Here is a 22,454-nt window from a genome sequence, read left to right as displayed (position 1 = left end):
CCGTCTCCTCGGTGGGTGGAAGGTGAGAGCATCCGGGCAAGGAAGGGCCTGGTTACCCGAATGGGCCTCAGTCTCCCACCCTGCGCAGTGGGCCTTGGGTGGGGTCAGATACGGGGCGCAGGGGGGCCTGTGCCTGCAGCCGGCCTGGCCCTTACTCACCCAGCTGCCCCAACACTGAGTCGGGCCCCGGCTTCACTTTCTCTTTCTTCTCAGGGCTGTCCTTGGGGCCCTCGCGGCCTTTTCTCTTCGAGTCACTCTTCTTGCCCTTTGACCTCCTCCCAGACCTCTCTGAATCAGGGGAAGTGAGAGGAGGGAAACAGTTACCCAGAGGGCAGAACAAGACCCCAGCCCAGGAGAACTCAGTCAGCCAGACCTCAGCCTGCAGGGGACCCAGGCGGAGCCGGGGACAGCTGGTGTGGGGGGAGGAGCTGCCCGCTGCTGCCTTTAAGGCTCTTGGGGTGGGCACAGGGTCACAGGAGAGGCCCTTGCAGGATGGGGACTGCAGTCCAACCCACACGACCTACAGGCCTTGGGAGAGAGCCCCGGGGGGTGAGAAGGACGGCGGAGCTGCCTGTGGACTGGCGGGGCCTTGACTGCCAGGCGAGGAGCTGGACTGAGGGTGGCAGGCACGAGACCTGAGTCAGGAGGCCTGGGTCCCACTCCCCACACCAGTCTCCACCCTCAACCGTCTCCTGCCTCGGTCTCCCTGCTGGCTGTTGAGGTCAGGTGGCAGGTGGAGGCTCAGGGGCCATACCTGGCCCTCGAGTCCCTTCAGTCCATGGCCATGCAGGGCGATGGGCCCGGCTGCTGTGAGTCCTCCCAGCTTCTCAGCCAGAGGTGGGAAGACTTTGTGAACAAGAGTTTAAGAGCAGCTCTGTGGCTCCTGCTGGGGAAATCTTCCCAGCTCTGCTGTTAGTTCCCCGTGCAACCTCAGGCCCGGCCTCAGTCTCCTCATCTGTAACATGGGCCCACGGCCTAGTTACTCTGGTTCTTTTTTTTCTTTTTCTTTTTTTTTGAGACAGGGTCTCCATCTGTTGCCCGGGATAGAGTACAGTGGCTTCATCATAGCTCACAGCAACCTCAAATTCCTGGGCTCAAGTGATCCTCCTGCCTCTGACACCCAGGTAGCTGGGACTACAGGTGTGTGCCACCACACTCGGCTAATTTTCCATTTTTTTTTGTAGAGACGAGGTCTCGCTCTGTTGCTCAGGCTGGTCTTGAACTCCTGGTTTCGAGTGATCCTCCTGCCTCAGCCTCTCAAAGTGCTGGGATCACAGGCGTGAGCCACCGTGCCCGGCCCCACAGCCTAGTTCCCTTGGAAACAGGCTCCCGAGGCTCCCGCTGCACGCAGGACACAGCTGACCCTAGTTTCCTCTCAGCCTCCCTTTGGGCATGTACCTTCTGCCCACGCCAGCCTCCTTCCAGTTTCTCTACCGAGACACGCTGTTGCCTTGTCCTGACCTTCAGCTGGGTCAGTGCACAGGCCAAGCATCGCCTCCACCGAAGGCTGCCGCCACCCCCAGGCCAGACTCACAGCCGCGGCCCACCCCGGGGCCGAGCATCACCGCAGCGCAGGCACCAGCTTCGGGCAAACCAGTCTTCTCCCCAAATGCCGTGTCCTGAACAAAGGGCTGCCTGTTGTTGACACTCAAGACAAGCAGCGCAAATGTCCCCAGACCCAGTGTGGGGATGGGGACTCTCCAGGCTCTCGGCCATGCTTCTGGAATCCCGTGCTCGCAGCTTGCCCTTTCTGCTTTCTTGACCCCGGGCGCCTCACGCAGGATTCTGCTTCTGCAGGTGGATGTGTGGCCACAGCCAAGCACTAGGAAGCCTGAGACGTTGCTCCAGCATCGCTGCTTCCAGGAAGTCATCCCTGATACCTCTGCCATTGCACCGGCAGGGCCTGCAGACCCTGGGATGCTGCTTGCCTTTATTTCTGCCCGGGGTGACCTCCACGAGGGCAGGAACCCTCTCTGTGCTCAGCTAGTGCTGGCCAAATGAATGAACAGAAGACAGAGAGCCTGGAAAGCCCCAGCAGCAGCCAGGAAGCTGCCATAGTCTTTGGTACATGGCGAGCTCTGCGTGGCTGTCACCCGCCCTGACCCAGCCCTGAGCTTGGCGAGGCCGGTCTCCTGGGCCCGAGTGGGTGGCCACCCCAAAGCGCAAGGCCGGCAGCTCAGTGCCACGGCAGGGGGGCAGCAGCGGGGCAGTCGTCTGCGCCGAGGGCGCCCAGCAGCTCTTCCCACTCCCCTCTCCGCTCCAGGCCCAGCCTGACCCAGAGGCTGACCTGGCGGCCGCAGACCCCGGCTCGGAGCCTCTCTCCAGCCGGCCGTTTCTGCCGCACGTACATCCAACACTAGAACGCAGTTTTGGGGGTTGAGCGTTGCCCTCCTTAACACTCCAGGAAGGGGCCTGTGTCTGGCAGTATCTACAACTAGCAGAGAAGACCAACATCAGAGTTTCTTTGGTCTTTGATTTCCAGATTCGCTACATGCGTGGAGTGGCAAGACAATGAGAAGAGAAGAGCAAAACGCTTCCGACGCGGGGCCTGGATCCGCCAGACGGGTCAGAGGAGAACACACGGGCCGGCCCGTCTCGGGGGCCACTGCCTTCTTCAGCATCGACTCCCACGCACACCGGAGTCCAGGGAAGCTCGCCAGCTGCGGCCCTTCCTGCCTCAGCACCACCAAGAGCCACGAGGACTTCGGGTCTACACCTGTTCACACGCATCTGTCCCAGCGGCTGGGCCCACTTGACCGGAGAGCTCCCTGCGGGCAGCCGATGCCCACGTTCCAGCCTCTGGCTCCTCCCTACCGACACAGCCAGGCCCCGGCAGGCCCCCACCTGGGCCCACTAACTAGAGGGCGGAGGGGAGGGTGCGGGCCGGCGGCCCCTGGCCCCGCACACATGTCCCGCCGGCCCGAAGACACTCGTTCCTTGGGACCCAGCCCACAGGAGAGCACAGAGCGGCTGCGGTGGAGGGAAGGCGCCTACCTCGACACAGATCCTGTTCGATCAGTTTCATCTGCAGGTGGAATATCTGCTCCTGGAGCTTGCAGAGGGCGTGTTTCGCTCTCTCGCGCCTCGTCACCATGTAGCACAGGTTTCTAACCTGAGGAAACACAAGAGAGATTTTCCACCTTACTCGCGGGCAGCCACCCCACACCTCCCAGCTCTGGGGGCCTCGCCGCTGGTGAGGGCAGCACCCGGGGCACAGGCTGCCACCACTGCTGTCCTGCCCAGGACACCCGGGAGGCAGGTCCCCGACCCCGAGTGCATCCTCAGCCCGTGCCCCACGTCTGATCCAGAACGCACGGCCAAGCACAGTCCTGGCCCCACAGTCCCTGGCGGGGCCAGCGTAGCCGGGCAGAGCGTCAGGTCAGCTCAGCCGGCGGCTCCACCTTCCTGCCTCTGGGCCTTGACTTCCGGGCCAGGTCAGCCACGCTGCCTCCTTGGGCCCTTCAGTGCAGTTTTCTCTAAATCCACAGCGCCCAGGGCTCGTCAGCGTCTCGCCAGGTCACCAAGTTCATCCCTCTGCCTTCTGCCAAGGCTGTCTTTCCTAGCAAAGACACTGCAGACACAAGCAGCACAGCAAGATCCAACACCTGTCCTGAGCCGTGTACAGCCCCGGTACCTGCAGCCTGGGAGAGCTCCAGCGGACAGCTTCGAGCAGACAGGCAGTCGCGACCCACCTGTGCCCAGCCTGCAGCCAACCCACGTCCACCTGGGGGTCTGGGACCCGAGCCAGGCCGCTGCCGCTCTGGCCAGGGCTCCCGCATCCACCCGGCCAGCAGGAAGGGCAGAGGTCTGACTGCCTTAGGCCGGCTGGGAAGGGCCCCTGGGGCTTTGGAGACCAGCTCACTTAGCCCACGGGACAGGGACCAAAACTACAGGTGGTTCGGAAGCACCTGAAGGACAGACCATGCCGCTGCCCACCTGGCACCTCGCCCACTGCGCCAGCCCTCGCCAGCTGCTCTCAGGGCAGGTCACACTTCTCACATTTCTGGGGCCAAGACTGGGCCCCTCCCTGAGACACTTCCTTGTTCTGGCATCATCTTCAGCTCCGGGTGGAGCCTGCAGTGTCAGGGGCAGCTGCCAAGGCTGCAGAGCTGGGCCCCGGGCCCCGCCAGGGGCTGCCCCGCTGAGGCTCCGTCTCCAGTTGGTTCCATCTTCGAAGCTGAGTTCAGCATCCACGTGCTTAAGCTTCCTGGGGTGACCTCTGGTTCCAGAACCTGCTGACACGACCACCATTTCTCCTGGCCTGGAGGTACCACAGTTGGACCTCTCTCCTGGGTGTGGGAACACTCCTTTCCTTCCGGAGCCTGGCGTGAAGGTGCGCTCTGGTCTCAGGCCTCGGCAGGGTGGCTCTCTGTGGCATTCCATGCCAGTCTGTGTGCCCCCAGCCTGCCCAGGGAGCACCAGGCCACAGCGGCACCCATCCTCGAGAGAGCCCAGCTCTTGCCCCCCGGCATGGCCTCCTCAGGACCCCCTTCAACCAGCCCACTCCCCATGCAGCCCTGAGCACCAGATGTAGCTCTGTGAACTCGTGCTGTGCGCGGCCCTGGCTCAGCAGTTAGCAATGCTGCCAGGGTCCCTTTCTGCTTGGGGACTGCTGCCCAGCAGGCAGGTAGACACTGACCCCCTCCTTGCAGGACCAGGCGGCCCCAGCCTAGAGCCGGGGCGGTGAGCGAGGCTTCCTGGACGAAGAGGCAGCGTGGGAGTGGCAGCCGATCACACGGGGGCACCCAGGACAAGGCCAGGTGGGTGAGACAGAGCCAGGCCTCGTGGCTTGAGAGACAGGGGACAGGGAGCAGTGAGGACAGGCTAGGCTGGCGAGGGAGAGGGGACAGGCTTTGAGGCCTGACCAAACCAGGCCAGGGGCAGCTGTAGAGGGTTTTGGCAGAGCGGTAAGTGCCGAGACCTGGGACCCATCCTCGATGATGCGGCTCCTCTTCCTGTGCGCCCACGGCTAGCCCTCCATCGTGGCCACCACCTGTCCTCGAGAACGACCCCTTCCCTCTCACGGGAACAGTGGGCCTAACTAGTTCAGACGGGGGGATACTGGATTAGGGTGCCCTTACTCCAATATGACACAGGGACCCCACGCACGGGAGCACCTCCTGTGACAGCAGAGGCAGAGGCCGGACTGACGTCTACAAGCCAAGGGACACCAAGGGTTTCTGACGAGCCGTGGACGCTGGGAGAGGGAGGGGCAGGGAGGAGAGTCCCCCTCGGAGCCCCCAGAAGGAATCAACGCTGCCGACACCTGGATTTTGGGCACTGAGCCTCCAGAACTGCAAGAATGAATTTTTGTCAAGGCCACCTAGTTGGTGGCACTTTGTCAGAGCAGCCGTAGGAAACTAATAGAGCCTCCTGCTTATCACACTTTTTAAAAACACGGACAACAGCCCCAAGCCTCGCCCGATGTGACCCCCACTGTCACTGCACAGCTCACGTCCCAACCCTCCCCCCACCTCTTCTTTCTGTGTCCAGCCCACGTCTGCCCTGGGGCGTTGGTACAAGGTCAACTCTTGGCCTGGAATGTTCCGCACCCGCCTTCCCAGGCTGGACCTTGTCCTTCAGGTCTTGGTTCGGATGTCACCTCCAGAAGCCCTTCCCCGAGCAGCGCGTCTAAGCAGCCCCATGTCCTCCCCACACCTTGAGCTGTTTCCTTTCTAGCAGTCACGTGGGGATGAAGAGGGGGATGGATTCACAGCTATTTGGAGGCCAAGAAACAAACCAGTCAAATCTAACCTAAAAGCAATTCAGCCAAGATACAGCTTTTTAAAAATTTTCTAAAACATGCCATCCTGGAGTTTACTCCCCCCTCGAATGGAACCTCTAAGGTGAGGAATCAGGTGAGAACCGCATGTGCGCTGGACCAGTCCTGCTTAATTACTGCCCAGTAGGACGGAGACAGGTGTTTCCTGTCTCCCACCTGAAGCTACAGAGCCGGGTTTCTCCAGGGGTACCCGGATGAGTTCCTGCTGTCACGGTCCCTGGGCTGGCCGGTTAGAACCACAGACTCCCAGGCCCAAGGGACACCAAACTCCGGGGTCGGGGGACCCTCAAATCTGCGCCTCACACAGCACTGTGGCATCTGAGCACCACTGCCCCGGGCCGGGGGCCCCTGGGGTGAGCTGCACACGAGTTAGCCCATCTGTAGTGGTATAAGAAAGAAATATTAGAATGAATACTGACATATTTTTTCCTGACCCTATCAGAAAGTCTACTTATGTCTGTTTCATAGCATGTAGTGGCAGATGTGAGTCGGATGTTAAAAACACGTTTTTAAGGGACAGCAGCTCACGACTCCGCCGGTGCTGTCTGGGGACTCCTGCCGTGGAGGTGAGAATGCTGCCTCCTTCCGTGAGGAGACAGCGGTGTCAGGTCAGGACACTGCCACACCGTGACCCCTGGTCCCTTCTTTTTGCCTCACCCTGGAATCATCAAGTACTTTTCTAGCGTCTCCGGAGACTCTTGGTAACACTAAGACTCAGTATTAATAGATTTTACTGGATGTTGTACGATTCCTCTACCATGACAGCTTTTGGGGTCAAAGTAACGACCACACCGCAGAATCTCGCCAAGGCTAACAGGCCCCTTCCGTCGCCATTTGTTTATCTGATTATAAGGAAAAACATTCTCATTTTAAAAAACCTAACAGTACAAAAATGAATCAGGCAGAAAAGTAGAAAAGTCTTCAATAACTGGGTCAGGCCCTGGTAATACACACAGCTTTCACATTTTGATGAAGCTGTTTTGATATCAACAAGTTCTACAGGGAGTGGCTGGCGCGGGGCGGAGGAGGGGACCAGGGCAACTCCCGTGGGCGTCTCCAGCTAAGAGACCAGCGACGGGGGCGGGTGTGGGATGAGCAGGCACGTCGGGCACCAGATGCCTGGGCCTGGTGGTCTTCGGAGGGGACTGGCAGATCTGTCCAGGAGGGAGGCGTGAGCAGGAGTCACCCCCACCTGGCCTGTGCAGGGCCATGCTGTGTTGTGGATGCAGAAGACATAAGAGGCCTGCAGCGCTGAGAGTGAGCGGGCAGGGGGGCAGGGGGGCAGGGGGGCAGGGGGGCAGGGGGGCAGGGGGACAGGGGGGCAGGGGGGCAGGGGGGCAGGGGGACAGGCACGGAGCCCTGCGGCCAAGAGCAGCCAGACAGGGAGCAGGGGACCGAGACATTACCAGGACCTGGTCAGAGCACCACAGGGAAAGGGTGTCAAGACCAAGGGCAGGTCTTACCGTGGCAGCCACCACCGAGGGCTGGGGGAGAGGGCTGGAGAAGTGGGAGGGGAGGCTGCTGGTGGCCCAGGTGTGGCTCTGGGATGTGTGTACGGGGGGTGGGGACTGGAAGCCTGACCAGAGTGGGAAGCCACCGAGCAAACACCGTGAGGGACAACAGGAAAGGAGAGACGGGGATGGGGGTGGAGGGACCCACGACCAGAGGGACACAGGCAGGGAGGATTTGCTTTTGAAGACAGGAGAAGCTTAAATAGACGACAATGCTGGTGGGAGAGGACCTCGAGAGAGGAGGAAGAGACAGAGTCCAGCGCTGCAGGGAATGGGCTGGAAAGGATCCCTGGGGGAAGAGGGAGAGGACGGGAGGGAGGGACAGACGGTGGCTGCAGAGGCCTCTGCTGGCGGGAAGCTGGCGGGAAGTTGGCGGGAAGTTGGCGGTAGGAGGTGAGGCCGTCTGCTAAGGGGGCAGGGGGCAGGGGTGGAGACGCCAGGCGTTCCGTGGGGCTGTGTCCTGACACCTGCCCGCTGTGGGACCTCCCCTGGGGGGCTGGACAGCCCCTGGGCAGAGAGTGGCTCCTGCTTTGTGAGGCCCTGCCAGGGCTATGGCCTCAGCCGAGAGGCAAGAGAGGAGGCCGTGGGCCAGTGCCCAGGGGGGTGAGCGTGAGAGGCAGGACAGAGAGGGTGGGGTGCCTGGGAGACTCGTGAGCAGGAGAACGGGAGCCTGCGGTTCCCGGGGTGGGTGGGGAGTGTGGGGATCGCCGGGTGAGTGACCTGGGAGCAGTCGAGGTGGTGACCAGGCCCGGGTGGGGCAGGGGCACTAATGGGCTGTGAAGTCCTAGAGACGGGGGTGCAGGGGCGGAAGGGCCAGCGGTCTGCAGGCTGGAGCCACCCAGGACAAGGTAGGTGTGTGCGGGGGGCACAATCTGGACACAGTGAAGAGGGTGCAACCGGGTGACGAGGAGGCAGGCGGCGGGCGTCGGAAGGGGGCAGGACCCAGTTCTCAAGGAGCCTCTCTCCTGGGGGCTTCGCCCACGAGCATCCTGGGCAGGTGTGTGTCTAAGAGCTGCCTCCATCGCCACCCCCTCCCTGCCCCCCGCTCGGCCGGGTCAGGCTCTCAGACTCCGGGACGAGATGCAGAGCCACAGGCAGCAAGTCCCTGCGTGGCGCCTGCCGGCGTGGTTGCTAGGGGACGCCAGCCGGCGCATGATGTCAGCGCTGCAGCTTTTGTCAGCCGTGAAAGCGGCTGCGGCGGCCACACCTTCCCAGGCTGTCCGCCCAGGCCAAGGCCTACGGCTGAAATCTTAGAAAAGCACATGTGGGCTCCACAGAAAACGGCATCTCACGCTGGCGGTCCCTGCTTGGCCCAGGGGCAAGGGCAGGGCGGGATCGGTCTGCAAGGATGCTGTGCTTCCCGGGCCCTTCTGGTGCTCCGTGGAGCCACCCTCGGAGCGCAAGCCCTGGGCCCCCTTCCTCTAAGAGCCACACTGCTTGTGGGGCCGGAGTGGTGACAGTCACAGCCGGTAGAGGAGGGTGCTGCGCTACGCTCTGGCTCCCACACTCACAGCAACCCAGAGCAGCTGGATCCTCATTCCCATTTTACAGACGAGGAAACTGAGACTCAGAGAGGTGGAAACTGAACCCGGAAGGCACAGAGCCGGGAGTGCCAGACAGGATGCAAGTCCAAGCTGCCCAAGATCCGTCTCAGGCCCTACCCTGACTTCCGAGGAACCCACGCCCAAGCTGGCTTCGCGCCCAGTCACAGGCTGGATACTCTCGCGGTTGGCACCGGGCCGTGGCTGGAGGCTGGGCCTGCTGTCCAGGCCACCGACAGCCACGGGTCTCTGCAGAAAGCCTCCCCCGTGGCAGAGTTCTCAGCACTGCCACTTACTCAAGTCGCCAGCACGGGGCTGTGAAAGGCCTGGAGGGTGTGCCGAGGGGTCAGCCTGGCTCGTGGCTCCCCCTCTCCCCGGCCCTGCCAGGGCTGTGCGCCCCTCGCCCTAACCTCAGCTGGTGCCTGCGGCCTGGCTCAGTGGCTGCAGGACGCTGCACGGTCTCCAAAGTCGGCCCTGCTTCCTCTTCCTGGAGAGGGACAGGTCACACATGGGCTCTGGAGGCTCTGCGCCCCCAACAAGGGGTCTGGGTGGCAGCTCTGGTTGCCCTGGGACCCCAGAGCCTGCCAAGTGCAAGCCCAGGCCCCACCTGCACCAGCTGACTCTGGGGTGGGAGGGTTGGGGGACTGACACGGGGCTGCCTTTGCCCAGGACACTTACAGAGGAGAGAATAAGTCAGCGTCTCTCCTGATCCCAGCCCTGCCCCCATTCAGGTCCAAATTCAAGCTCAAACCCTAGGAATCAAGTTCCTCCGAGGCTTCCTTCACCCTCTCTCTCCGAGCCCCAGCTTCCCCATCCGCTCAGCAGGCCTGGGAGGTTCTTCTTCAAGTCTCTCTTTCTAGGGTGATGACTCCAGACGTGAGTCAGCCCCCAACTGCCCCGAACAACCCAGCCAGGCCCACGGGCCGACCACGTCACAGGGAGACCGGGCCTGATGGCCTGTCTGGGCGACAGCTGGAGTAAAGTGGGGGTTTGCACTGGGGACCCTGGAGGTGGAGATGGGGCGGCCCGAGGACAACTCTGCAAGCAGCTCTGGTCTCAGAAGGGCTTATCTGACACACGTGAAGGGGCCGGGCTGCCCAGGAGGTGGCGGCTGCAATGTACGTGCCTTGTCCTCTGCCCTGGCTGGAGCAGTGACATCTGTTCCCTCCCACCCTGCTCCTTTTGAGCAGGGGGCAGGCCGGCTGCCGGGCCAGTAGGGTCATTTCCCCCCGGACCAGGCCCCAGGGCAGACGAGCTGGGTCCAGTCCCCACCTCCCACCAGCACGACACCTGCTTTTCAGACTCGCCCGCTGAGACGTGGATTAGAGAAGCCCCAGGCCACAGAGAGCTCCCTCAGTGCTTCCGCAGGGCTGTGTGCTGATGGGGCCGGGGAGAGGGCGAGACTGTGTTTCTGAACCCACGGAGGACACTGTGACATGATGCCACATGCTCGAAACCCTAGAACTTACTGTGCCAGAGAGGAGAGGCCACAACAGCCCCTGGGGTTCAGAGGACTGGACCAAGGACCCCGACGTCCTGCGTCAACTCACTGAGCCCCCACAGCCACCACCCCGGACTGAGCCACAACCATCTGTTTCCCGCACGCAGCTGGGGACGGTTCCTGCCAACCCACCCATTCCAGACCCTGTGACTCGTCCTCCAGGGCGAGTGTTTGGGGGAAGTCCCTGCCTGCCACAACGGGACAGTCCCTCCTCAACACTTCTGCAGCTTCCAGACACACTGTGGTCCAGCAACCCAGCTTGTGCGACCTCCTGGCCCCGCCAGCATCACCCTTCCCCTCCACACAGCCCGCTGCTTTCCTCAAGCCCCCCCTCACGTGCTCTGTTCTCTGCTAAGCACCCCACGGACCCCAGAGAGGAGGAGTCACAGGGTCTGGAGTGGGCGGATTGGCAGGAACTGACCCCAAGCTGTGTGCTGGGAAACAGATGATAGTGGCTCAGTCCACCATGGTGGCTGTGGGGCCTGTCACCCTGGCTAGAGTGCAGTGGTGTCATCATAGCTCACCCCAACCTCAAATTCCTAGCCTTAAGCAATCCTCCTGCCTCAGCCTCCCCAGTAGCTGGGACTACAGGTGCACGCTACCACGCCCGGTTAATTTTTCTATTTTTGGTAGAGATGGGGGTCTCACTCTTCCTCAGGCTGGTCTCAAATGCCTAAGCTCAAGCGATCCTCCCGCCTCGGCCTGCCAGAGTGCTGGGATCACAGGCGTGAACCACCGCACCCGGCCTGATCCTCACTCTTAATGCCCCTGGCTCTTGGCACAGGTTGGGGAGCAGCTTGGGAAGCACCAGGTCCTCCGGTGCCCAGATTCTAAACACAAGCTCATGTGCTAGGACCAGGCGTAGTACACAGAGGCCAGAGACAACAAGTGTTGAAAGCCTGGGTCCTTGCTTCCCAGCCTTGCCACTGGGCAGGGCCCCCCTTCACCAGGCAGGGACAAGAGTGACTCAGAGACTCAAGAGCTGGAGCTTCTCTGTTCTGTACAGTATCAACCACCCCCATGCCGCCGAGACCTGGCAGCCCGCAGCCCCTTGGCTAGCCCCCGAAGCAGAGCTCACAGTGCGAGCCCTGGCTGCTCAGGGCAGTAAGCGTGGCACGGCCTGCCGGTCAGGCGGGGGGCCAGGTGGCAGGACACTCACCCTTTCCAAGTCCTGCCGCAGGTGCGTGAAGAGCCTCAGGCGGCGGTAGAGGACGTCCTGCTCCTGCTGGGCCAGGTTGTCCACCTCGTCGGTCTTGGGCGTCAGCAGCGGCTGGTTGGCGTTGGCTTTCCTCTTCAGCTTCCAGTACTGGTAGACGAAGTCCACCAGCACCTCGGCCAGGTCCAGCCGCTCGGCCACCTCGGCCGGCTCCACCAGCTCGTAGAAGTCCTCCTCCAGCTGCTGCAGCCGCTGCTTGCGCAGGGTCACCTTCTCCAGGTCCTCGCCAGCCTGGCTGGGCTCCGCGGGCTCCGATGTGGGCTCACCCCTCGGGCCCCCGTCACTGTGCTCCTGGCAGAAGGACTTGAACTTGACCTCGTCGTTGTCTGCTAATATAGTCCGCATTTCCAGGCCGTGGTCGAAGGCGCACGTGACGTGGAACGCTGTGACGCAGGAAGGCATGGAGCACTGAAGGGAGAGGAAGGCGTCATGAAGGCAGCCCTGGTGGGAGGGGAGGAGGAAGGGGGCTTCTCCCAGGGCTCCACTGAGGATGCAGAATGCCCGTGAGACCCTAAATAAACGGACTCCCACCACCCTGTGCTGGTGCAGAGAGTCATGGCAGGTGGGAAGGAGGAGCTCTACGGCACCTGGGTGGTGACAGGTTCAGCACCTCACACCCTGGGGGAGTCAACAATCGGAAGATGGCCGGGCAACCCCTCTGGGGACAAGATGCATTTCTGCACAGGCAAAATGACTGTGGGATCAAAAGGCAACAAAAGAAAGGCTGAGGCCGGGTGCAGTGGCTCACGCCTGTAATTCTAGCACTCTGGGAGGCCGAGGTGGGAGGATGGCTTGAGGTCAGGAGTTCGAGATCAAACTGAGCAAGAGTGAGAACCCCCGTCTCTACTAAAAGTAGAAAGAAATGATTTGGACAACTAAAAGTCTATATAGAAAAAATTAGCTGGACATGGTGGTGCATGTCTATAGTCCCACCTACTCGGGAGGCTGAGGCAGGAGGATCGCTTGAGCCCAGGAGGTTGAGGTTGCTATGAGTGAGGCTGACGCCACGGCACTCACTCTAGCCTGGGCAACAGAGTGAGACTCCGTCTCAAAAAAAAAAAAAAAAAAAGAAAGAAAGGCTGAGGATGGGGTCACCAACTTGTGTACTTCTATAGTGTTATCTAAAATGGGGACTGTGTCCCTTTTGTCTTCTGGGAGAAGGAGCTGGGCTGGGACCCCTTCCTTCTCTTGTCCAGGCAGCCTCGATGACGGCCGTGGGCAGGGGTAACTATCTCAGCAAACACGCACCGAGCTGTCAGTGACCATTTGCGCTGCGCTCACAAACCCTTCTGAAGCCTTAAAACTGGGTGGAGGTGGCCGGGCGCGGTGGCTCACGCCTGTAATCCCAGCACTCTGGGAGGCCGAGGCGGGCGGATTGTTTGAGCTCAGGAGTTCGAGACCAGCCTGAGCAAGAGCAAAACCCCATCTCTACCAAAAATAGAAAGAAATTAGCTGGACAACTAAAAATATATATAGAAAAATTAGCCGGGCATGGTGGCGCATGCCTGTAGTCCCAGCTACTCAGGAGGCTGAGGCAGGAGGATCGCTTGAGCCCAGGAGTTTGAGGTTGCTGTGAGCTAGGCTGACGCCACGACACTCTAGCCTGGACAACAGAGTGAGACTCTGTCTCAAAAAAAAAAAAGAAAGAAAGAAAGAATGGGCGGAGGCACATCTTATGTTTGTAATGATGAAACGACTCTTCCTGGAGACGTGAGCAGGACAAAGCATGACCTCAACCCCTACCCCAAAATACAGACCAGAGCCATCATCACCTGGGAGCTTGTGGAAATACACATTCTCAGCTCCATGCCAGACCCACTGAGTCAGAGCCTCTGGCAGCAGGCCCAGCGACCCCGCTGCACACGCCCTCCAGGTAATACAGAGCCACACTAGGCTCTGGAACCACTGCTACAGAGGGATTAGTGCAGCCCCGTCCTCCGGCAGGAGAGCTGATTAGCTTAGCTGGAGAAGTTTGATTCCTGCCGACTCCCTACAGAAAGTCAAGTTTAATGTCAGAAGTAAGGCCAATGTATGTATTGAGCCCAAAGACACTTGCTCGCCGGGACAGCCAGCACCCTAATGGGGTGGCGAGCCTCCGCTCCCCGGGCCCGTCCCCACTGCCTAGAGGACCTAGGGGTGGAGCAATGTCCCCACCCCCATCAGGCGGGTAGGTGGAGGGTGGGGGCAGCTGCTGTTTTTGAGGGTGCTGAAGGCACCCCTCTCTCTGCAGCCAGCTCGGGGGCAGCAGAGGGGTGACGGGGTCACGTACCTGGATGCAGGTGCCCGTGCACTCCTTGCAGAGGCTGCAGGACAGAGCCCAGCGGCTGGCCGGGATGTGAGAGATCTTGGTGATGGGCTCCATCTTCTCCGGGCAGCCAATGCTGACCTGGGCAGGACACAGGGAGCTGCGTCAGGCTTTCGTCCCCAGCCTGCCGCCAGGGATGCCCCACATGGAGGGCTGCCTGCTGAGACCAGGCGGCGGGCAGACAGGGCAGTGGCTGAGCCCTCGAGTCCCAAGTCCTCCCTGACACCACACACGCATGGCTCAAAGGTCTGCGTCCCTCCTAGCTCGCCCAGGCTGACCACTGGCTGAATCTGTGCTCAGCTCTGACCCGGGAGCGTGTAAGAGGGCGTATCAGTAGCTGGGCAGATGAGTGTGCGCCTGTGACCGCGTGTGCCCACACATGTGCATGGGTACCCCAAGGTCTCCCTCCTTTCTGCACCTCAGGCCTTTGTTAGTAACATCTTTGGAGTTCTTGTTTTAACTTGGATTGATTTTATTTATTTTTCTGGGCACCAAGACAAAGGGGTCTGTAGGGCTCTCCTGGTCAAAGGGACGTGCCACTGTGGACACAGGCCTGCAGCCGAGCACACGCCTACTGGGCACAACCCGCCCACGGGCCCAGAGACAGGGCACTTTGCCTCCCCACTGCCCCTGCCTGGGAAGGGAAACGGGGCCCCCCTCTCCACAGGTCCTGAGCCAAAGATCCTCGTGATGGGGTCCTAGTTGGTTCTGTCTCTGCTGTGACCAACCCGGGGCACACTCAGAGGCTATCCCAGTCCTTGAGATGCCTATCTGGGCGCATGTGACTACTGCTGACATGAACGACGCCCGTCACCAAAGCCTGTGACGTGGCCCCAGGAGGGACCTTCAGACTGTGAGCCCAGGAAGGGGAGGGCCGTGTGCTGAGTCCGGGTGGGAGGGCCACGTTCCTCCTGGGCACAGGCAGCACTGCAGCGGGGCCTCTATCTGGGTCAGGGCACCCAGCAGGGCCGGGGCTGACACTCCAGTGAACTTCAGCATTTCATGTTTCAAATAAGACGGACAGCCTCCCGGGAGCACGGGGCTTCTGCTGACTCACGCACTGTGGACCCGCCTGCTGCCGTGGCCCTGCCACCTGGGCTGAGACACAGGCCCACCCCCTACCCCAGCCACAGCCAGAGCACCAGGCCCCCTGCCCACCTTTGAATGAGGCTCTCTGCCTGATTTTCTTAGAGGTCAGTTGGTTTATCTCTGTACTCAACGTGCAGCTTGACTTGGGCTGGAACCGGTGTCTAGGCTTAGACGAACCCCACCGTTCAGTGGCCTGACTTCTACCTGGACCCACCTCCTCAATGCCCCAGTGGCCCACAGCCCCCTTTTCCCATAGAAACCACCACCTGAGCTCTGCCCAGGTTCAAAGGCGAAGTTCTCTGTGGGCTGCTACCTTCTTCCCTGGCCTGTCACCTGAGATCCCAGAGTTTCAATGTGGGCCCGTCACCCTCTTCCCCCAGTGCTCAGGCCCCCGAGTCCCACGCTGACCCCCTTCCCCATGTGCTGAGCCCTGGGGCTGCCACGCCCCCAACGCCTACCCACCTCAGGGATCCACAGGGCGCAGCTGACGTGCACCCACTTGGTCCCGCTTCTGGTGGGCTTCAAGGCTCCTCCTCGCTTGGGGCAGAGCAGGCACTTTGGCTGGACACCCAGGGCACACGTCCGGCACAGCCAGCTGCCCATGGGCACCTTGAGGATCCCGTAGCAAGCCTGGGGGAGACAGGGGGTATGAGTCAGGGCGCCGGCCACTGTGTCTGGTCAGCAGGCAGCTGCCAGGGGCCCCAGCCCCAGGCCACGCCGCTATGCACCCCCAGTCTCTGGCCGGAAGACCCCACAGGGAGCTGTAAGGCGAGGAAGGGGAAGCCCTTTGCCGGCTTGTGTAACTGAAATGTCACCATTTCACAGTCCTGTGACAGGGCTCAGGTCTGCCCTCTGCTGGGAAGTCACGTTAGCCAGAGGTTCCTACCAGCCATGGGCCCCTCCAAACAGATGCAAAATCGGGTATACACTTCCTGGGAACAAGGCCCAGAGCCGCCATCTTTGTCCCACAGGTATCAGGGAAGAGGGCTCCTCCTGGTCACACCTCCAGCCTGGGAAAGGGCGGCGTGCGGGCATGTGGGGTGCGCTGCCCCCCCCCCACCGAGGCCGCAATGCCAGTGGGGGGGGGTGGGGCGCTGCCTCTGAGCTCCCTGAGGCTGTCCCTCCCGCGGGGGCTACTCCAGCAACCGAGGCAGGGACAGCCTCAGGGTCGGTCTTCCGCACACAAGGCCCAGACACACCCAAGACCTGGAGCCTTAATCAGGAGGGGGCCTGGCCAGGCTGCCGCTGGCTGTAATTCCAGCAATGGTAGCAAACGCTTCCAGCCCTTACTACACTGTTGTAAGCAAAGAACTCATAGTAAACAACTTAATCCTCACAGCGATCCACTTTTATTTACAGTGAAGAAACAGAGGCCCAGAGAAGTTAAACGGCCCAAAGTCACACAGCTGGTGAGGCGCAGAGCCATGATTTGAACCCGGGCAGCCTGGCCCAGGCTTTGGGTCCATTCCGGACGGGAGGAGAGGAGGTGGCCCAGGGGGACGGGGTGCTCGTGGGGGGGTCTGACAAGGAGGGGACAGAAAGGCCACCCAATGGGCCTTCGCTCAAGTCTGGCCGGCAGGGCTGAGCCAAGGGGCCCTGGGTGTCCCTGGCACCACGGGGCACTCACGCCATTCCCATCTGCCCCCTCCCTCCTCAGGGCCTCTGCCCGCAGCGCCCGCGCTCCCACAGCCAGGGTGACCCGCCCCGCGCAGGGCCTGCCCGGCAGCACATGCACAGCGTAGGTGACAGTGACTGGGGGTCTGTCCACCTGGTGCACACAGACGTTGCACTTGTCACAGAAGACCATCTCGTTGCCATCCTCGCCCTCGGGAGAGCGGCACACGTCACAGACAACGTCCTCGTCGTACTCGATGCCCAGCCCCTCCTGCGTCTCGATGGCCCGGGCCATGTTCTGGTGGCACAGAGTCTCCAGCTCCTCCAGCACACGCTCCAACGTCAGCTCGTCCAGCGCCGGCCTCTCTGCGGGGGGACGGCAGAGGGGACGTTAGGGGCTGGGAGGAGAACCCGGCCCCTGGGCTGCAGGAATTCGGGGCAGGGGCGTGGGAGCTTTTCCGGGGAGAGGCACCCACTGCCCAGGGCCGCAGCTCCGTCCTCGGAAAACCGGCCGGGCTGGATGGTTCAGCCTCAAAGGCCCCGACCTCTCACGGGGTTTTGACTTTAGACGGCCTGCCTGTGACCAGCGTGTGCGTGACACCTGTGTGTGCAGATAACATGGAAACATCTCCGGCTCCATGGGGCATCCACTGCTTGTGCTGTGTGTGGTGGGGGGCCTGTGTGTGTCGGAGGGGTCCCCTGAGGGTGGCTGAATACGGCTGAATACGGCAAAGCCGCCGTCCTGGGCACTTGTTAGCGAGTTCCAGCAGGCCCAAAACTCCTGGCCCCGGCCCCATTTGTCACCCTGGACTCACCTGTGTGCTCACCCACTCTCCCCATCACACCCACGCTGACTACGCTAGGCCCGGGATCCCTGTAAATCACACGATATTGCTGCCCCCCCCAACCCCCCAGCTGGAGAAACTTCAGGAGGCAGAGACACCAGAGAGACCCCGCCAGTCAGCAATGCAGGAGGGACACCACCACCACCACCCCCTCCCCCCCCCCCCGGGGCCAGGCAGTACCCGGCCACTGCCCTTCTGCGGGCAAAGATGCCGGGGGTGGGAAGAAGCCCCCCTGCCCTCCCTGACCCCACTGTTAGCGTGGGGGTCACGTACCCATCTCCTTGAGCTCTGAGTTGATGAGCTCCAGCCAGTAGGCGTCAATCTCGTCCAGGTCATAGCGGCTGCCCCCGGGCCAGTCAGGCTGGGAGCCCTCGCCAAGGGCAGAGCCACTCGGGGACACCTGGGCAGGGGGGCCTTCCAGCGGCGGGAGGATCCTAGGAAATCAAGAGGGGGTGTCGTGAGGGGAGGGCCCTCGGCCTGCCGCCCTAGGGGGCCCCGGCGCGTTGGCCGGCCCAGCGGAGGAGCTGGTGGGCCAGTGTGAGGTGTGAGACTTTGACTCCAAGCACGGCCCTGCCACCCCCTCCTTCACTTCCTCCTCCACCATCTGCCCACCCTGCGGACACGCAGGTGACAGTGGGCAGGAAGTCTGCACACAGAAGACCTCCTGTGGAGAGAAGGACAAGTGGACGACGACCAGTAGAACTCGAGGCTGGGGAGGGGCCAGGGACGGTGCACACACCTTCCCAAGCCCCGCCCCTCCTCACCAGAAGCCTGAAAACCCCATGGCCCTGGGGGGAACTAAGACCACATCTCCCCTGGGGTCAGGAGGAACCCTGCCAGGTTACATTGCTGTGGCCCAGGGTGACCCTTTCCAGGCAAAAGGTCTACTGTCACAGGGACACAGTGCTGCCCACAGACCTCGTCCTTCTCCCAGACACTGTTACCTGGGCAGGGCTACACCCTTACCTGCCCGCCAAGACGGAGGCCAAATCCCCTGGACACACAGAAGCGCCGGCTGCAGTCCCTGGACCACCCCAGCTCGGTCTCCCTCAGGCCGCGGCTCTGCCTCTGACGCAGCTTGGAGGGGCCCCGGCTGCAGGGTGTGGACCCAAAGCCCAGTTCCACCACCGAGGGTGACACTCTGGGTGCCCCACTGCACTTCCCCATGCCCCGGTGTCCTGTCCTCCAAAACGGGCTAGTGGTAACAACACCCACCTCGTATGGCTGGGGAGCGGCATTTAATCCTCTCGCTGATGCTTGTAGTAAAGCTCTTAGAAAAGTGCCCGGCACACAGTAACCACTGTGTGTGTGCACGTGTGTGTGCACCTGTTGTGTGCATGCGTGTGTGTGCGTGTGTGTGTGTGTGCGTGTGTGTGCGTGTGTATTCTGAGACCGCCAGAGATCACCTTTCCCCCGAAATGGAACCCAGGGGGCATTCTGCCTTGGCTCAGCTGTGCTGCCCCTCAGCTCCTGATGCCAGTTAAAAATGCCAGCTCTTCCCACCCCCCACTGGTTGCCATGGTTATTGCTTGGAGCCTGGCCTGCTCCAGCCAGCACTGCAGGGCTGAGGCCCCTCACCTGCCCGAGAGGCCCCCTGGGGTCAGAGGCAGAGCTGCCAGGGCTGTGACTCAGCGGTGACCAGGAAGGGAAGGACAGGGCCCTACGTGGCACAGAGACATGGCCGAGCGGCAGGGAGGGCTCCTGGGCTCCCCGGGTGTTAGCAAGAGGGGCAGGAAGGACGAAAGGGAGAAAACGGCCCCAGGCCAAGCTGCAGCGGAGGGGCAAGGAGAAAGGGAAGCGAGGTGGGACCCCCCCCCCCATCGCACACGCAAGGCCACGTTAAGGAAGGTCCCAGGGAGGGATGATGTCTGCTGCCCACACCAGCAGACAATTCCAGAGAGGCAATATCGGCACTCTGCAGTCCAACAAAATTCTGCCTCTCCCCATGAAACCATCATTTGAATTAAATCATTCTTTAAAAAAATGCAGCCTGCAATTTGGTCGTGGCCTGGCTTTCTTTGTGCCCTAAGCACATGCTGAGTGGGGGTTCTGGGCAACCTCTGTGTGAGTGCCCCCCTCCTACCAGCGTGGCGTGCCTCCCCACACCTGCCGGCCTCGTCAGCGCCACCGGGCCAGGCCCCTTGGGGCCAAGATCACCGGGGTTTAGGGACTCACAGCAAAGGCATTTTCTGTGCTTCCCAGGTCTCTCACCTTCACCTGTGTGCCCACCAGGTGTAGGCTGACCTGACCCCAGCCGCAGCCAGTAGGACGGAGGTCAGCTGGGAGGAGGAGGACAACCGGGCTGAGATCCTGGGAGGGGAAGGGCTCTATCCCAGAAGACCAGACGCCAGAGGCTGGTTTTGCCCTGGGCTGCGGCTCCTGGCCACACTGAGGGGCACTAAAGGCTCTCGTTCAATTCCCAGTCTGCGGGGCGGACACAGGGTCTGAAGGGGGACACAGGTTCTCGGCACTCAGAGAGATTTCAGACCCAGAGGCCAGGGAGGCAGGGGCAGAGGGGAACCAGCAGGAGCTAGGGGAGGACAGTCAGAGCCGACGTGCCAGGGTGACGGGGGCACAAGGCTCTCTCTTGGGGCCTCACGGGGGCACCCCAGGGCCTGTGCCTGTGGCCTGTGATTTCCTGGCCCAGCCCACTAGGGCCTGGTGGCCACGCAGGGAATTCCCCAGAATTTCCCAACTTCCTCATCTATAAAATGGGGACAGTAATGTGTACTTTATACGGCTAATACGGTCATTAAACGAGAGATGAACGTAATAGGCTGGGCACGGTCAGCGCCCAGGAACTGGGTTCCTCTAACAGTCCTGGCCCTGGTGGCGGCTGCGGTGGGAGGGCCGGGGAAGGAGGAGGGGCCGGCCGCACTGGGGAAGGAGAGGCGTGGAGCTCTCTGACAGCACCCTTCCCCGCCCCCAGCCTGTCCTCTCCGGAGAGCACGGCAGGCCAGGGGCGCCTGGCTCGTGTCAGCTCAGCGCAGCCAGCGTATGCTGGGAATGCACCTGGCGAAGCCAGAGCAGCTGAACACGCGCTCCCCTCTTGATGTCAACAGATAAAGCACCCTACGGGCAGACTGAAGCCAAGCTACTGGTGTGGAAGCATCTGCAATTAATTACCCGGGCCAGTGGATGTTTCCGGAACCACCTGACATTGACAGCAAGTAGAGAGGACAGACGGCCGGGCCAAGCAGAATCAGGACTCACCTCGCTCTGCTCAGCTGGTGGCCTGCCCTTCCCCTGTCGCCCTGGGCCCTGGCACGAGCGGTGACTTGGCATGCACACTCTCACTTCATCCTTAATCCTCACCACACACCGTCAGGCGGTTACCGCTGTTATCCCCATTTTAAGGAGGAGCAAACAGTGTCAGAGGTCAAGTGACAGTTCTTTAGTTCGCAGGGGCGGGGGTGGAAAACTCGCTAGGAGCCTGACCTGTTTCTGGCCCTGGGCAGGGGGTGTGGAGAAGGAATCGTGCTCTAAGTCCTGCATAGACTCCCCAAGGGGCCCCAAAGCCTTCTGAGGAGGCCTGGGGCACTCCTCATTCTCAGAGGGCCCCAGAGTGCCAGCAAGTGTTGGTGGGCACTCGGCCCTCAGGAGTCCCTGAAGGACTGGCCTCCCCAATATCCAGTCCCCAAGAGCACCAGTGCCAACGTCAAGGGAGGTGACAGCTGTGCTCTTTGCCCCAGGCCTGATTACACGGGCTCAAGCATGAGCCATGAGGCTGCCAAGTCTGGGAGTGGACCAGTAACCCAGGCTGCCCAGACCAGGCGGGCTGGTCAGTGGGGGGAGCCAGGATGTGGGACCCCTCTGTCCTGAGATGCGACTTGGAGGGTTTCCCAGGGTGCAGACAGCAGCATTTGGCGGAACTCTGCAGCTGGAGGCAGGACCCTCGGCCACGCGGCTGCCTCCTAGCAAGAGTAGCCGGGGTCTCTCTGCCCCGTGGGGTCAGCAGGCCGTGGAGCCCGGAGAGGACTCATTCCCGACCCGGCGCTGGCAGGAGAGCCCCTGGGAGGCTGCAACAGCAGCTGCTTCCCGAGCATCTCCTGTGTGTCAGGCACCGACGCCCCCTCAGGACTCTTTCAAAAGGTTCAGGAAGCCAAGAGCACGGCTTGCCCCTGTCTTAAAGACTAGTTAAAAGTCTCGGGATCTCCCTGATCAGATCCACGTCACCATAACCGCGGCCCGCCTCTGCGGAGTGCTCGCTGCGGGCCAGGCCCCGCGCCAGGCGCCTTCCACGCGTCCCTTCACTGCATCATCCCAACACCCCCACAGCATGAGGCAGGTTAGTTATTATCATTCCCATTTCACAGACAGGAAAACTGAGGCCCAGAGACATGACACTTCTGGTCCAAGGTCACACTGAAAGTGAGTGGCAATCTGAAGCCAAGCATTCTGGCTCTAGAGCAAAGCCCAAGCCCTTAGCCTCTCGGGTGAACTGCCAGTATTTCTGGAACTTTTCAATGGTTTATCAGACAAGAGAATCGAACGCAGAATAGAGATGGGCACAAAGGAATCCCAGGGCTGGTAGGTCCCTCACCTGGAAAGCAGCCTCCCCTTCCTCCCCGACCCCAACGGCCCCTCGCCCGCCCGGACCGCCCGGCTCACCTCACCACGGGCTCAGGAATGGCCTCGGCCCCGGCAGGCACCTGCACACCTTTCTCCCATTCCTGCCGCCACGGGTCCGCCAGGACGTAGTAGTCCTCTGGGCTGAGCTGGTATGAGTCTGGGATCTTCATGGCAGTGATCAGGTCTGTCCGGAAAACCTGGCAGGAGCCAGAGGGGAGAAATGGCTTCAGACTGCCCCAGCGCAAATAAATGCAACGCGGCGGGCTTTCTGCCTGCGCACGTGTGAGAAGGCAACGTAAAAGCAGTAACAGTAATCAGCAACATAGCTTCTCGGAACCCAGCACACGCTTTGCACGAGTAGTTGTTTCATAAATGTGAGGAACTGAATTCATTGTTCTGACTTATTGAAAGACAGAGTTTGAGTGACAGATGGGAGTGCACCTAAGAGAGAAGGAGAAAGACTTGCAGAGAAAAAAAC

The 22,454-nt window shown here is 61.4% G+C and overlaps 1 protein-coding gene across 1 annotated transcript in view; it reads right to left on the bottom strand.

Annotated features, from left to right (window-relative positions):
* JADE2 (jade family PHD finger 2) overlaps positions 1-22,454 on the bottom strand; it is a 50,481-nt gene that overhangs the window by 5,796 nt on the left and 22,231 nt on the right. Inside the window, exons 4-11 of the mRNA XM_069483625.1 lie at positions 22,016-22,173; positions 17,678-17,838; positions 16,714-16,925; positions 15,408-15,575; positions 13,821-13,937; positions 11,495-11,959; positions 2,995-3,112; positions 160-288 (exon numbers count right to left, since the gene is read on the bottom strand). Coding sequence (XP_069339726.1) covers positions 160-288; positions 2,995-3,112; positions 11,495-11,959; positions 13,821-13,937; positions 15,408-15,575; positions 16,714-16,925; positions 17,678-17,838; positions 22,016-22,173 — 1,528 coding nt within the window. The remainder of the gene's footprint in view (positions 1-159; positions 289-2,994; positions 3,113-11,494; positions 11,960-13,820; positions 13,938-15,407; positions 15,576-16,713; positions 16,926-17,677; positions 17,839-22,015; positions 22,174-22,454) is intronic.

The sequence above is a fragment of the Eulemur rufifrons genome, chromosome 10 (genome assembly GCF_041146395.1).
Source record: "Eulemur rufifrons isolate Redbay chromosome 10, OSU_ERuf_1, whole genome shotgun sequence".
Classification (NCBI taxonomy): Eukaryota; Metazoa; Chordata; class Mammalia; order Primates; family Lemuridae; genus Eulemur; species Eulemur rufifrons.
The sequence above is the reverse complement of the archived record's forward strand: the minus strand, read 5'-3'. Positions and strand labels throughout refer to the sequence as shown.